Source organism: Agelaius phoeniceus, chromosome 22, assembly GCF_051311805.1.
Source record: "Agelaius phoeniceus isolate bAgePho1 chromosome 22, bAgePho1.hap1, whole genome shotgun sequence".
Classification (NCBI taxonomy): domain Eukaryota; kingdom Metazoa; phylum Chordata; class Aves; order Passeriformes; family Icteridae; genus Agelaius; species Agelaius phoeniceus.
Window position 1 is genome coordinate 6,273,320 of NC_135286.1, and position 15,276 is coordinate 6,288,595.

Below are 15,276 nucleotides of genomic sequence, written 5' to 3' on the forward strand. Positions count from 1 at the left end.
AGAAACAGCTCTGTGAGCTCAGCTGATGGCGCTGACATTTCCTTGACCAGTTGTCACAGTTTTATCTGAACCTTCACACAGCAGATTAAACTTAGCACCTCCAGATGATTTTCCTGCAGTTAATTGCACTCCAAGCCCTGTTTCCCTGCAGGGTTTACTCACCAGTTATTAAAAATGTGTGGCTGTTGATTTAAACTTCAGTGCTTGGATTTGCTGCTGTTGTTAAATCAAAGCAACCAAATGGGACTTTGTGCTTCAGACAGAAAACGGAGCAGCAATAACAGAATGTGTCATGTTCTCACCCACAGATCTGCTAATCCATTAGAAATGAGAAAGATTCTTTGTTGTCACTTCTCCTAAGCACTGTTAAGGCTTTTAAACAAATCCAAACAGTTGAGGAAAATCCTTTGCTGGGCATTTTTAACTTTTCTGGTTCATAGCATTTCTTAAATAGCTTAAAATTTGTGCTGGCAAACAATGTGCTGGAATTATTTGGAAAGAATAACCAACCTTCCAGCAATGCTTGGTTGTTCCAGGTTTGGTTTTTTTATGAATCAAGAGGTTTTACCATTTGCTTTTCATAGTTGGGGAAGCTGAGCCTTCCCCAGGTAGGGATGGGATGTGCCTGGGATCCCGGTGGGTGTTTCCCAGCTGGTGCTGCCTGGAGCTGGCATTCCCTGCAGGAATCCTGGCAGGTTTCTGGGATTCCCAAGGACTAATGGCACACTGCTGCCTGTCCCTTGTCCCCAGGTGTTTGCTCTGTCCACGCACCCCTACGGCTGCCGGGTGATCCAGCGGATCCTGGAGCACTGTCTGCCCGAGCAGACCCTGCCCATCCTGGAGGAGCTCCACCAGCACACGGAGCAGCTGGTGCAGGTCAGTGGGTCCCCAGGTCACTGCTGAGTGCTGGGACAGCTCCTGCAGGGAGATTCCCACCTGGAGAAGGGATGGGAGTGAGCACAGCAGGCAGGAATTCCATCAGCACCGCCTGCTTTGGCCACGGGCGCAGGGCCAGGGGGGGCCAGGGGTGTTGGCACCTCCCTGCCTGAGGAGGCTCCACGTCCTGGGGCTTCTCTCCAGTGCAGGGAAGAGCCAGGAGCTCTTCCAGGAGCTCCAGTGCAGGAGGGGTGCCAGGAGCTGATCACTCCAAGGAAAAGGAGTGAATCAGCTCCTGGCATCCCTCCTGGCTTTAAGAATTCAAAGTCACTGGAATTCTTAAAAAGAGTTGGTTCTGTGCTCACCCCCTCCTGGCTGCCTTCCCTCCTCCTTGCAGTCCCTGGGAGAATATGGTGTGCCAGGGTTTTACATGGATTCTGCTCTTGGGGCCTGTGGAGAAAGCAGCAAACCCAGTTCTGATCCAGTTCCCAAGTTGCCGCTCACATCCCAAGGCACAAACTGGTGAAATATGAGCTGGTCCAGGGCCCAAGTCCTGTGTACTCAGCACTGGGAAGAGGGAAGAGGCTGGGCATGGACATCAGGCCATGCCTGTGGTACCCTGAACTGGAAAATAAATATCCTGTGGTCTGAAAATTCCCAAATTCAGAGCAGTGTCCCATAGCCAGACCCGTGGCACACCCCTCCAGGACATGGGATTTGGTAGGTTTGAACCTGGAGAGGGGAAAAAACCTGGGAATAAGCAGAATATGGACATTGCCTGTGCAAGGACATCATTTTGAATACTGTAAATTAAGAAAATTTCTACAAAAATGCATCATTTTACCACCTGGTACCACCCTAGAATGCACATTTTGCAGAAAAAGTATTGATCTGATTTGTACAGTAAATATTATAATTAATCTTTAGTTGAACTTCTAACCCGGAATGCACTTTGGGAATCAGTTTTCTGGGAATGCTTCTGGTCCCTTACCCACCTGTTGTGCCCATCTCTGCTGCCTCCCACCCAGGATCAGTATGGGAATTACGTTATCCAGCATGTCCTGGAGCACGGCCGGCCCGAGGACAAGAGCAAGATTGTAGCAGAAATCAGAGGCAACGTGCTTGTGTTGAGTCAACATAAATTTGCCAGGTAGTAATTCCTTCCTTAAATTCTCCCTCTGGCAGCATGGACACATGGAGGGGCTGCAGAAGATGTAGGGGTGGGTGTAGGGGAGGTGAAAGTGACTTTTGCTTCATAAAAAATGTTATTTATAATAGTTATAAACTGAGGTGTGTCAGCCAGTCTGTCATGGAGGAGGATGGAGATGTGGAAGGGTAGCTGTAAACCAAGCTCCTGAATTTCACCAGGAATTCTTGTGTGTTTTGGTTTATCTGATTTATTTTCATGGGGTTTAAGTTGTCACTACCCCTTGGATTTTAAGAACATTCACTGCCCTGGGATGCTGTGTCCAGCCATGGGGAGATTTGGGAAATCAGTGCAGCACAATCCATCCCGCTTTTCCCAGAGGAATTTCCACTCACTGAGTCATTCCCAGCTTTTTGCTGTGTCCCTTTGGAGTCACACCCAGGGAGGGACCCCTCCAAGGGGAGCTGCAGCATTCCCAGATGCTCCAGAGCCACACGTGGGTGAGGCAGGATCCAGGTATTGGTGATGTCAGGACAAAGCACTGCTTCCCACGTGTGTGAATCCCTGCTGGATGAGCTTCCAGCCCTCAGAACATGAAGGCTGAGCTCTTCAAAGGCTCAAAATTCCCCCTTCCTCTGATGAGAGTACCCATGGACACAAGGGAAGTGGAACATTAATGAGAATTAGGAGAGCGTGGTCTTCACGTTGTTATTTCAGGTTCTTCCTCCCTGCTTTGCCTGGTTCTTTTTTCCCAAACTTCTTTCCAGCTCCATTAATTAGTGGAGGGTCCCCTGAGCTGAGCAGACCCTCTGGGTGGTGCTGTGAGTCAGGCAGGGGTGTGGGATGAGCCCAGCACAGCTCGTGGTCCCCTTTCATGTACCCTACTTCTGCCTCTCCAGAGAGCTCAGGCTGCTCATTAATATATTCAGGAATTCTGGAAATCCTCTGCTTGGCTGAGATTTTTCATTCCTGAACCAGCATTTCTGTGTTGTTCTAACCTTGGATGTCCATTCCCACCACGTTCCAGTGGGGAGAAAATCAAAACAACAACTTGGCTTCTCTAGTGAGAGTGGACACTGACCTCATAGAGCATCACTGGACACTGGCCTGAACTGGTCCAGTTCCCAAATTCCCACTCAGATCCCAAAGCACAAATTGAGGTGAAATATGAGCTGATCCAGATCCCAAATTCCCACTGAGATCCCAAATCTTGTTTGACATTGCTGAGCTCTGCCAGCACAAATCCCCTGCCCTTGTAGCAGCACATGAGATCCTCTTTGGGCTGGGTGAAAAGGTTTGAGGAGACATCCTGTGCTCAGTTCCCTGCTCTGTTCCCAGTTCCCTGCTCCATTCCCAGTTCCCTGCTCCCGTTCCCAGTTCCTGTTCCCATTCCCAGTTCCTGTTCCCATTCCCACTTCCCTACTCCATTCCCACTTCTGTGCTCCATTCCCACTTCCCTGCCGAGTTCCCTGCCCCATTCCTAGTTCCCACTCCCTGTTCCCTTTCCCAGTTCCCATTCCTGTTCCCAGTTCCCATTCCCATTTTCGTTCCCATTTCCCATTCCTATTCCTGTTCCCATTCCCATCCCATCCCCATCCCCCCGTTCCCATTCCCCATCCTCATTCCCTATCCCCATTCCCATCCCTGTTCCCATTCCTATTCCCAGTCCCGTTCCCCATTCCCATTTCCCATTCCCCATCCCCATTCCCCATCCCCATTCCCCATCCTGATCCTCATTCCCATCACATTCCCCATTCTCCACTCCCATTCCCACTCCCATCTCCACTCCCATCCCCATTCCCGATTCCCCATTCCCGTTCCCCCGTTCCCATTCCTCATCACCGTTCCCCATCCCCATCGCCATTCCCATTCCCCATCCCCATTCCCATACCCCATTTCCCATCCTCATTCCCATTTCCCATTCCCCATCCTCATCCCCATCCCCATCCCCATTTCTCATTCCCATTCCCATCCCCATCCCCACTCCCCATTCCCATCCCCATTTTCCATCCCCATTCCCCATCCCCATCCCCATTCCCATCCCCATTCCCCATTCCTGTTCCCATCCCCATCCCCACTCCCCATTCCCATCCCCATTTTCCATCCTCATTCCCCATCCCCATTCCCATTCCCCATTCCCCATCCCCATCCCCATTCCCCATTCCTCATTCCCATCCCCATTTCCCATTCCTGTTCCCATCCCCATCCCCCATTCCCATCCCCATTTTCCATCCCCATTCCCATCCCCATTCCCATCCCCATCCCCATCCCCATCCCCATCCCCATTCCCCATCCCTATCCCCATTCCCCATTCCCATCCCCATTTTCCATCCCCATTCCCATCCCCATTCCCATCCCCATTCCCATCCCCATTCCCCATCCCTATCCCCATTCCCCATTCCCCATTCCCATCTCCATTCCCCATTCCCCATTCCCATCCCCATTTCCCATCCCCACTCCCATTCCCATTTCCCATCCCCGTTCCCATCCCCATTTCCCATTTCCCGTTCCCGCCGCGCTGACGCTGCCGTGTCCCCTCAGCAATGTGGTGGAGAAGTGTGTGACGCACGCGTCGCGCACGGAGCGGGCCATGCTCATCGACGAGGTGTGCACCATGAACGACGGCCCCCACAGTGCCTTATACACCATGATGAAGGATCAGTACGCCAACTACGTGGTGCAGAAGATGATCGACGTGGCAGAGCCGGCCCAGAGGAAGATTGTCATGCACAAGGTGGGCACTGGGGCTGGGGAGGGACAGCCTGGCACTGCTGGGCCCTGAGGGAAGGGAAGGCAGAGGGGTTGAAGTGTTTCAGTGACTGGGAGGTGGAAATTATGGAAGGGTTTGGGCTGGAAGGGACCTCAAAACTCATCTTGTTCCACCCCAGGGACACTTCCACTGTGCCAGGTGCTGCCAGCCCCAATGCCCAGCCTGGCCTTGGGCACTGCCAGGGCTCCAGGGGCAGCCACAGCTGCTCTGGGCACCCTGGCAGAGCCCAAACCTCTCGAACCAGGCCTTGCCAGGCTCCAAACCCCCTGTGGCAAATGGCACTGGGGGCACCTGGAACCATGCAGGAAATCATTCTTTCCTTGCCTTTCTCCATTTGCTGCAATGGTTTTTGGTGCTGGTTTCCATCCTGGATTGAGGAATGGGAATGCCAGAGTGGTTTGGGTGGGAAGGGATCTTCAATGCCAGCTCATTGCAGCCCAGGGCCACCTCCCACTGTGCCAGGGGCTGCCAGCCCCAATGTCCAGCCTGGCCTTGGGCACTGCCAGGGCTCCAGGGGCAGCCCCAGCTGCTCTGGCAATTCCAGCCCAGCCCCTGCCCACCCTGCCAGGGAACAATTCCCAATTGCCAAGATCCCATCCAGCCCTGCCCTCTGCCACTGGCAGCCATTCCCTGCCTCCTGTCCCTCCATCCTTGGCCCCAGTCCCTCTGCAGCTCTCCTGGAGCCCCTTCAGGCCCTGCAAGGGCTCTGAGCTCTCCCTGGAGCCTTCTCCTCTCCAGGGCAGCACCCCCAGCTCTCCCAGCCTGGCTCCAGAGGGGCTCCAGCCCTGCAGCAGCTCCAGAAACTCCTGGACTCTGTCCAGCATCTCCAGGTGCTGCTGATGATGGGGTCCCAGAACAATTCCATCTTAGTGTCCCATCTGTCCCTGCCCTGTGTCCGAGTGCAGCCATTCCCTGTGTGCTGTCACTCCATTCCCATGTCACAAATCCCTCTCCAGCTTTCTGGAGGAGTACAGAGCTGCCCTGGGCTGGAGCTGCAGCTGGCAGCAGTGCCCGTGTCCCAGTGACCCAGTTCTGCACCGAGCAGGCGCCGCGCTCCTGCCAGGGCCTGTGGCTCCCAGGCTGGGGACATCAGAGTGACACTGGGAGCCACCCGGGCCTGGGGCTGTGTCCCTGGGGCTGTGTCCCCATCTCTGTCCCTCTGTGTCCCTGGGGCTGTGTCCTCCATCTCTGTCCCTCTGTGTCCCTGGGGCTGTGGTGTCCCTCTGGCTCTGTGGTGTCCCTGTGGCCTGTGCTCCTTTACCTGTGTCCCAGTGTGTCCCCCTGCCTGTGTCCCTAGGGCTGTGTCCCTGCAAGCTGTCCCTCTCTGTCCCTGTGGGCCGTGCCCCTGCTGCTTGTGTCCCTCTCTGTGTGCTCCTGCCTGTGCTCCTCTGTCCCTGATGCTTGTGTCCCTCTGTGTCCCCTGGGCTGTGTCCCTCTGTGTCCCTGTGGGTTGTGCCCCTTGGGCTCTGTCTCTCTTGCTCTGTCCCTGTGGGCTGTGTCCCCCTGCCTGTGTCCCTTTGTCCCTCAGGCTGTGTCCCATTGTGTCCCTGTGGCTGTGTCCCTGCTGGATCTGTCCCTGTGCCTGTCTGCTGTGGCTGTGTCCCTGTGCCTGTCCCTGTGTCCCTGCTGGATGTGTCCCTGTGCCCGTGGCTGCCAGCCCCACCTGTCCCTCCATGTACCTCCAAGGCCACTGGCCTTGCCTGGTGCCACCGTGCTGGTGCCACCTCAGAGCCCACAGCAATTCATCAAATCCTGTTTCTCACTTCTAAATGGATTTTGGTGTGACACTTCCCAGAATCCTGGGATCCCTGAGGCTGGAAAAGCCCCCCAAGGCCACTGAGGGCAGCCTGTGCCCTGTCCCCAGCTTGTCCCCAGCAGAGCCCTGAGTGCCACCTCCAGTAATTCCTTGGACACCCCCAGGGCTGGGGACTCCAAACCTCCCTGGGCAGTTCCAATGCCTGAGCACCCTTTCCATGGAGAAGAATCCTCCTGAAACCCCAAACTCCCATGGTTTAGCATTGCCCTGCAGTGTGTGAGTGCACAGCCATCCCAGGAGCTCAGATTTATCCAGAATGAAGCCATTTGCAATGAAATCTGCCTTGCTGCCATCCCCTGTGCCTGCTGCTCCAGGGGCAGGGAGCCCTGGAACAGGGAATATCTTCATTTTCCTGCTTTTAAAGGTCACATTTGCAGGGCTGCAGAATGGCAGTGGATGGAGAATAACAGGCTTTAGATGGGGGTGGGGCCGAGGGGATTTTAATTTTCCTCAGTGACATTTGTTGGGGTTACTTGATGAAAAAGCCCAGGTACAGCCAGAGAAATGAAATCCTGACTGACCCAGGCATGGAAAAGCTGAGATATATTTATCTTGAATAATGTCAGTCATTCAAATGCTAATGAAGCTTTTTTTTTTAAATTATATTTAAGCATCCTTGACTAAACCAGACTGATTTTTCTGGGAAAGCAGTGGGAATTTGTGTGAGGGAGCTGCTTTGACCTCCATATGCACAGAATCAACACAAACAGCTGGAATAATCCTAAGGGAGGTTAAATCTTAGGTTTAGGAGCCACTCAGAGTCATTCTTTTAACCCCAAATCTGTTTTAGTGCACAAGAAATGCTAAAGATAATTAAATAAGGATATCTGGCAAGGGATACACCCAATTTATCTGTGGCAGCAGAAGGGCCCTGGATTTGTTAATCCATAACAGAGAATTGTGTATTAAAAAAAATACAAATTATTGCTCCTAACATTTCTTACTTTCTTTTTCCCATGGAGCAAAGCCCTTGGATAAAATGCAAATTAGATTATCAGTGGGGCTGTCAAAAATAGCTCAGGGTTGACAGCTAAGTGGGCCTGAGTGAATGTGATTTCAGCTGTGATCCCAGGCTTCAGGAAAGCCTGGAAAAATGGAGCCAGGGGCTGTGGGAATGGCTGCTGGTTGTGGAAAACAGCAGCTTGGCATGGGGCTAAAAATGAGATTTTATTTAAGATTTTATTTTTAAAAATGAAATTGAAAAGTGATTTTAACAGTTGTGTCAGTAAAGGGAGAAAGTGAAAGAGATGAAGGTGGATAGAGAAGGAATGGTTGGAATTGGAGCTTCTCTGCTCCTGCTGGGCGCAGGAGTCATTCCTGCTGGGAATGGGGGCCAGGTTGGATTTGTGCTTTGGGAATGGGGTCCCTGGAGTGCAACAGGAATGTGAGGGACTGGAGGCTGAGCTGCTGAGCCAGGAGCAGTTGGAGATGAGGTCCCTGTTAGGGGCAGTGGTGGGTGTGGACAGCCTTGGAGCAGGGAATGCTGCACATCCACTTGGAGAGGAGAAAATGGGGAAATCATGGAATCCTGGAATGGTTTGAGTTAGAGAACCCTTAAATCCCACCCCTTGCCACCCCTGCCATGGCAGGGACCCCTCCCACTGTCCCAGGCTGCTCCAGCCTGGCCTTGGGCACTGCCAGGGCTCCAGGGGCAGCCCCAGCTGCTCTGGCAATTCCAGCCCAGCCCCTCCCCACCCTCACAGCCAGGAATTCCTTCCCAATATCCCATCTGACCCTTCCCAGGCAGTGGGAATCCATTTAATCCAAAGCCCCAGTGCTTGCCTTGTGCAGAATCCCACTGGGAATTGGGGAACACTGCCTGGATTCCAGAACTGTGTGATGCTGATGCCTTGGGAAGGCTGCCCTAGAGCAGAGGCTGGACAGAGCTAAAGAATAAAGCAGGGATTTCTTAAAAGGATAAATTAAAAGGATAATGGATGCATGGATCCACCTTGGGCAGCACCAGAGCCCAGCCAGGGCTGCACCCAGGATGAACCAAAATGGCCCCAAAATGCACGGCCGGGCACAGGGTCTCTCCCTTGGATCAGTTCTGCTCCATTTGCACCTTGCAGTTCATTGTCCCATTCCAGCTTTAGCCCCTGCAGTCCCACCCTGCTTGTTTTTCTCTCTCCAGCCCATGGTGTTTGTGCTCTTGGGCTGAGATTTGGATCATTTGTCCTTGGTGCCCAGCTGGAGCAGGAATTGTTTTGTCTCCCTGCTCTGTGCACAGAGCTCAGCATCCCATAATGTGAAGCCCAGACCCACACACCAAAGCAGAACAGAATCTGAAAAATAGAAAATCTAAACCTGAGGCATCAGTGCCAGCCAAGACTTTTGGGGTCTGGGGGAGTTGGTTTGACCCTGGGGATGGGTGTGACCCCACTCAGGTTCCTAAATCCTGAGGGGAGCAGAACATGGGGAGGGGCTGGGGCTCTGCTGTTCATGGAATGTTCAGTTGGAGTTTGGAGCTTCACTCCAAGGGCAGGAGCAGGACACAGGGAAGAGCTGGGGCTGTATTTTTCATGGAATTGGAGCTGCAGTCCAGGGGCAGGGCATGGGGAAGAGCTGGGGCTCTGCTGTTCATGGAATGTTCAGTTGGAGTTTGGAGCTTCACTGTGGGACCAGGACACAGGGAAGGCTTGGAGGAGAGCTGTTCATGGAATTTTAAATTGGAATTTGGAGCTTCTGTGTGGGAGCAGGACACAAGGAAGGGTTGGAGCTGTGCTTTTGTGCTTTTCATGGAATTGGAGCTGCAATCCAGGAGCAGGACACAGGGAAGGGGTTGGAGCTCTGCTGTTCATGGAATGTTGAATTGGAATTTGGAGCTCCACTGTGGGACCAGGACATGGGGAAGAGCTGGGGTTCTGCTTTTCATGGGACATTTAGTTGGAGTTTGGAGCTTCAGTGTTGGGACCAGGACACAGGGAAGGCTTGGAGCAGAGCTGTTCATGGAATTGGAGCTGCAGTCCAGGAGCAGGACACAGAGAAGAGCTGGGGCTGTGCTGTTCATGGAATGTTGAATTGGAATTTGGAGCTTCCGTGCGGGAGCAGGACACTGGGAAGGGCTGGAGCTGGGATGGAGAGCAGGGCAAGGGGCCTTTTTCATGGCATTATTTCTGTCTTAAATCCCATTTTTTTGTTGCTTTTCCTCAGATCCGGCCCCACATCGCCACGCTGCGCAAATACACCTACGGCAAGCACATCCTGGCCAAGCTGGAGAAATACTACATGAAAAATGGGGTGGATTTGGGGCCCATCTGCGGCCCCCCCAATGGCATCATCTGAGCAGGGGCTGCTCCAGAGGCACTCCAGGATCCCAGGAATCCACCAGGAATCCACCCCAGAACCCACCCACACCACCCGCCACGGTTGCTAAAAAAACACAAACAAAACCCACAGGAAAAAAAGAAAAAAAAAAAACAAGCAAAGAAAAGCAGAAAAAAAAACCACAAAAAAAAAAAAAAAGAGAAGCCTTTGTAAATTTCTTTAATTTTATTATGCATAACATGTACTAATTATTTTTTTTAATTAACTAATTGCCCTGCTGTTTTACTGGTGTATAGAATTCTTGTACATAGGTCTCAGATGTACATGGAAGGCCACATTTTTGTTCACTGTTGTATCTATATTCCAAATGTGGAGACTTTCAGGGTGGTTGGTTCGAAGACAACAAACAAAACAGGAAAAAAAACCCTGTTTTTAATTCATCCTTTTTTGCAAATACCTTTTTTTGGGGTTTTTTTTTTCCTCCTTTTAGCCCAAAAATCAGCAAGAAGTTGGAATTTTAGTTCAGTGACACCACTGGTAGAAATACTAAACAGAGAAAAATTCAACTTGCTAAAGTTTGGTTTTAAACAAAGACACCAAAATTCCGGTTTTGGGACTTTTTAATGGCTTTATTTCTATTTTATTTGTGACTGACATGCTGAAGGAGGGAGCTTAGCTGGCGTTTTGAGAAAACACCTAGAGATGATCTAAAAGTGGAGGATTTGGGGGGTTTTTTATGCCCACTCCTCTGTTCACCTGGAGAGACACAATTTGATTATTTAGCATGAGGAAAAACAAAAAAATCCAACTCGGCTTTGGTCTTGCTTCTATAAATATATAGTGTATACTTGGTGTAGACTTTACATATATAAAAATTTGTAGTATTTTCTTGTTTTGATGTCTGATCTGTATCTATAATGTACCCTAGTAGTGGAACATACTTCTGACTGTACAATTGTACATTTGTAAACCTCTGTAATGTAAATGTGGAGAAGTTTGAATCGACATAAAACCCGTTTTTTGGTAAGAAAACAGGAAAAAAAAAAGAATTTAGCAAAACCTGTGCATTTCAGTGTATATTCACACCTTTTATGGTCGTAGCATATAGTGTTGTATATTGTAAATTGTAATTTCAACCAGAAGTAAATTTTTTCTTTTGAAGGAAATGTTCTCTTTATACAGCCTAGTTAATGTTTAAAAACAAAAAAGGAAGAAAAATAAACTGCTTGGTTTTATTTGTCACCTAGTTGGACGGTAGAGATCCTTTCTAAATGTTCTACAGACCTGATTCAGTTCCAAATAGTGTTTTTTTGAATCTTACAAAGTAATGTTTTGCTTCTTTTGTGACAGTAAGAAACAAAAAGTGCAAAAGTACAGCCCCCTCCTAGTTTTCCTTACAATCAGAGCCCCTTTTCACCTTGTAAAGTGTGAATCACCTCCCCCTTTTTTGTACAGAAGATGAACTGTATTTTGCATTTTGTCTACTTGTAAGTGAATGTAACATACTGTCAATTTTCCTCGTTTGAATATAGAATTGTAACACTACACGGTGTACATTTACAGAGCCTTGTGTATATTTCCAATGAACTTTTTTGCAAGCACACTTGTAACCATATGTGTATAATTAACAAACCTGTGTATGCTTCTGCCTGGGCGACTATTTTTTGTAACTCTTGTGTAGATTGTCTCTAAACAACGTGTGATCTTTATTTTGAAAAATACAGAACTTTGGAATCTGGTTCGGGGTTTCATGGAATTGTTTGTTGGAGTTTGAAGCCTCAATCCAGGGGACGAGGGGAAGAGCTGGAGCTTCTCATGGAATGTTGAGTTGGAATTTGGAGCAGGAGCAGGACACAGGGAAGAGCTGGGGCTGTGCTGTTGATGGAATTGGAGTCTCAGTCCAGGGCCAGGACACAGGGAAGAGCTGGGGCTGTGCTTTTCATGGAATTGGAGCCTCAGTCCAGGGCCAGGACACAGGGAAGAGCTGGGGCTGTGCTGTTGATGGAATTGGAGCTGCAATCCAGGGCCAGGACACAGGGAAGAGCTGGGGCTGTGCTGTTGATGGAATTGGAGCCTCAGTCCAGGGCCAGGACACAGGGAAGAGCTGGAGCTGTGCTTTTCATGGAATTGGAGCTGCAAACCAGGGCCAGGACACAGGGAAGAGCTGGGGCTGTGCTTTTCATGGAATTGGAGCCTCAGTCCAGGGCCAGGACACAGGGAAGAGCTGGGGCTGTGCTGTTGATGGAATTGGAGCTGCAATCCAGGGCCAGGACACAGGGAAGAGCTGGAGCTGTGCTTTTCATGGAGTGCTGTTTTGGACTTTGGAGGTTTGCTGCAGGGCCAGGACACAGGGAAGGCTTGGAGGAGTGCTTTTCATGGAATGTTGGAGTTTGGAGCTTCCATGTGGGAGCAGGACACAGGGAAGGGCTGGAGCTGTGCTTTTCATGGAATTGGAGCCTCAATCCAGGGGCACAGGGAAGAGTTGAAACTCTGCTTTTCATGGAATGTTTAGTTGGAGTTGGGAGCTTCACTGCAAGGGTAGGAGCAGGACACAGGGAAGGCTTTGGAGCTGTGCTGGTCATGGAATGTTGGATTTGAGTTTGGAGCTTCACTGTGGGACCAGGACACAGGGAAGAGCTGGGGCTCTGCTGTTCACAGAATTGGAGCACCAATACAAGGGCAGGACACAGGGAAGGCTCAGAGCTGTGCTGTTCATGGAATGTTGAATTTGAGTTTGGAGCTTCAATGTGGCACCAGGACACGGAGGGGCTGGAGCTGTGCTGGAGGGCTGGGATGGAGGGCAGGGGAAGGGCATTTTTTTCATGGCTTCATTTCTGTCTTTGTGAGTCTGACGTGCTGAAGGAGGGAGCTGAGCTGGTGTTTTTTTGGGGGGGAAACACCCAGAGATGATTTTAAAGTGCAGGACTGGGGGCCTGTCCTAAACAGGCTCCATGAGCACAGGGATGGGGGATTCTCCTGAGACCCCACCTGCAGAGCTGCCCCAGCCCTGGAGCCCCCAAAATCAAGGATTTGGAGCTGCTGGAGAGAGCCCAGAGGAGCCCACGGAGCTGCTGCAGGGCTGGAGCCCCTCTGGAGCCAGGCTGGGAGAGCTGGGGGTGCTGCCCTGGAGAGGAGAAGGCTCCAGGGAGAGCTCAGAGCCCTTGCAGGGCCTGAAGGGGCTCCAGGAGAGTTGCAGAGGGACTGGGGCCAAGGATGGAGGGCCAGGAGGCAGGGAATGGCTGCCAGTGGCAGAGGGCAGGGCTGGATGGGATCTTGGGCAGGAATTCTTTCCTGGGTGCTTCTCCAGGCTGCTCCATGGATCTGATGGTTCTACCCCCGCTCATCCCCGGCTGCCCCCATGATGTCCTGGTCTCCCTTATTCCCTCAATTCCTTATTTAAGAAGCTCCAGCTCCCCATTTCTTTCCCTGTGTGAACAGAACCCCAAAATCAGCCTCTCCTTCCCACCAGCTTCCCCCATTTGCAGCATCCAGGACCTTCCCTATCCCTTTGTTGCCCTTTGCTGCATTTAAAATCCCTTTTCCAGAGGGACATTTGGAGAATGCTGATGAATCTGGGAACTTGCGGAGGCAGGGTCAGTGGCCAAGTGATAGAGGGCAAGAAAATGCCCATTTTACAGGAAATTACTTATTTTGGCTTAGCACGTGGAAAGGGTGGGTTTGAAGCCTGGACTCTTCCCACATCCCATTCCCATCCCTCAGCAGGGCCAGCACCCCTGGGACCCCACTCTGGGATTGATCTGGGATGCTGTACTGGGATCGATGATCCTTTACCAGGATTGATCTGGGACTCACACTGGGATTGATCTGTTCCCACTCTGGGATTGATCTGGGATCCCTACACCAGGATTGGTCTGGGACTCACACCAGGGCTGATCTGGGATCCTGGGATTGATCTGTTCCCACACCAGGACTGATCTGGGACCCCATACTGGGACTGACCTTTTCCCACACCATTGGTGTTAAATTCAGCAGATTTGAGGTTTGACTCCATTTCTGCCCAGCGTTTCTGCCCACCCTGTGTCCCAGCATGGCTGGCAGGAGCACGGACACTTGAACTTTGGGGTTTTAGAGCTCTTTGGGTGTCTCTTGAGCTCTTCACCACCTCATTTACCTGGTGGTGCCTGTGGAGCTCAGTCAGCTGCAGGTCTGGGGACAAACACGGTGAAAATGAGGGAGATAAATCTATTTTTTAATGTTTAATTCAGCACTGAGTGTTCCATTCTGGCTGCAGAGGAAGGGAGCGTGCCCAGGCTCTGTGTTTGTTCCCCAGAGTCCTGCGGGTCCAGGGCCAGCCCTGGCACCGTTCCCACCCCGACGAGTTGGGGAGCGGGATCAGAGCTGCTGGCCCTGCCGGGTGACAGAGGGGACACGGCCCGGGAAGGACACGGGGGCTCCGTGCTGAGGGACACAGGGGACACGGCCCGGGAAGGACACGGGGGCTCCGTGCTGGCCCTGCCGGGTGACAGAGGGGACACGGCCCGGGAAGGACACGGGGGCTCCGTGCTGAGGGACACAGGGGACACGGCCCAGGAAAGACACGGACGCTCCGTGCAGGCCCTGCCTCGGTCCCTCCTGAGCACGGCTGGTGATTGCGGCTGGAGAAGGGATCTGAAGGCACCTGTCCCCTCAGCCGGGACCTGTCCCGTCAGCCGGGATCCCTGTGCCACCCCCTGTCCCATCGCTATGCCCAGACCCGAGGGGACACGAGGGGACCGGCGCTGCCGCTGTCACCGCGGCCGCGGGGGGACAAGGCCCCGCTGGCAGCGCCCCCCGCCCGCCCCCAGCTCCTCCTGTGGGGTCCCACAAAGCCCCGCCACCCTTCAGGGGCCACCCCTGGGGTGCCACCCCTCGCTGGGGACCCGCGGGGACCCTGCGGCCCTGGCCCGGTCCCTGCAGGGGTGGCGGCGGCCACGGCGGGGCGGTGCAGGCCCAGCAACGGGCCCGGGCCGGGCGGGGCCTGTGTGGGGACAGCGGAGCCCGTGTGGGGACACCCCGGCACCGGGACCCCGAGTGGGGACAGCGGCCCTGCCTGGGGACACCGCCCTGCGTGAGGAAATCCCGGCACCAGGACCCTGTGTGGGGACAGCAGCCCTGCCCGGGGACCCTGCCTGGGGACACCTCCCTGCCTGGGGACACCCCGGCACCGGGACCCTCTGTGTTGGGTCAACAGCCCTGTCTGGGGACATCTCTGGCACTGGGACCCCCATCCCTGGGACCCTCCAGCACCGGTGGCCCCTGCTCCACAATCCGCCCTGCATGGCACCCACCTGTGTCCCCGGGTCCCCCCTGCCTTGTGACACCCCTGGCTCGGTGTCTCCGGTGTCCCCGAGCCTCCCCCGGTGTCCGCGGGACTCCCCCACCCCAAAGCCACCTCCTGTC

The 15,276-nt window shown here is 52.8% G+C and overlaps 1 protein-coding gene across 7 annotated transcripts in view; it reads left to right on the plus strand.

Annotated features, from left to right (window-relative positions):
- The window catches only part of PUM1 (pumilio RNA binding family member 1), a 95,520-nt gene extending 83,906 nt beyond the window's left edge, over positions 1–11,614 (plus strand). For all 7 annotated transcript variants that reach the window (XM_054648096.2, XM_054648098.2, XM_054648097.2 and 4 more), the window contains exons 19-22: positions 751–876; positions 1,905–2,026; positions 4,565–4,757; positions 9,763–11,614. In XM_054648096.2, coding sequence (XP_054504071.1) covers positions 751–876; positions 1,905–2,026; positions 4,565–4,757; positions 9,763–9,894 — 573 coding nt within the window. In that variant the 3' untranslated portion in view covers positions 9,895–11,614. The remainder of the gene's footprint in view (positions 1–750; positions 877–1,904; positions 2,027–4,564; positions 4,758–9,762) is intronic.
- The last annotated feature ends 3,662 nt before the right edge of the window (positions 11,615–15,276 follow it).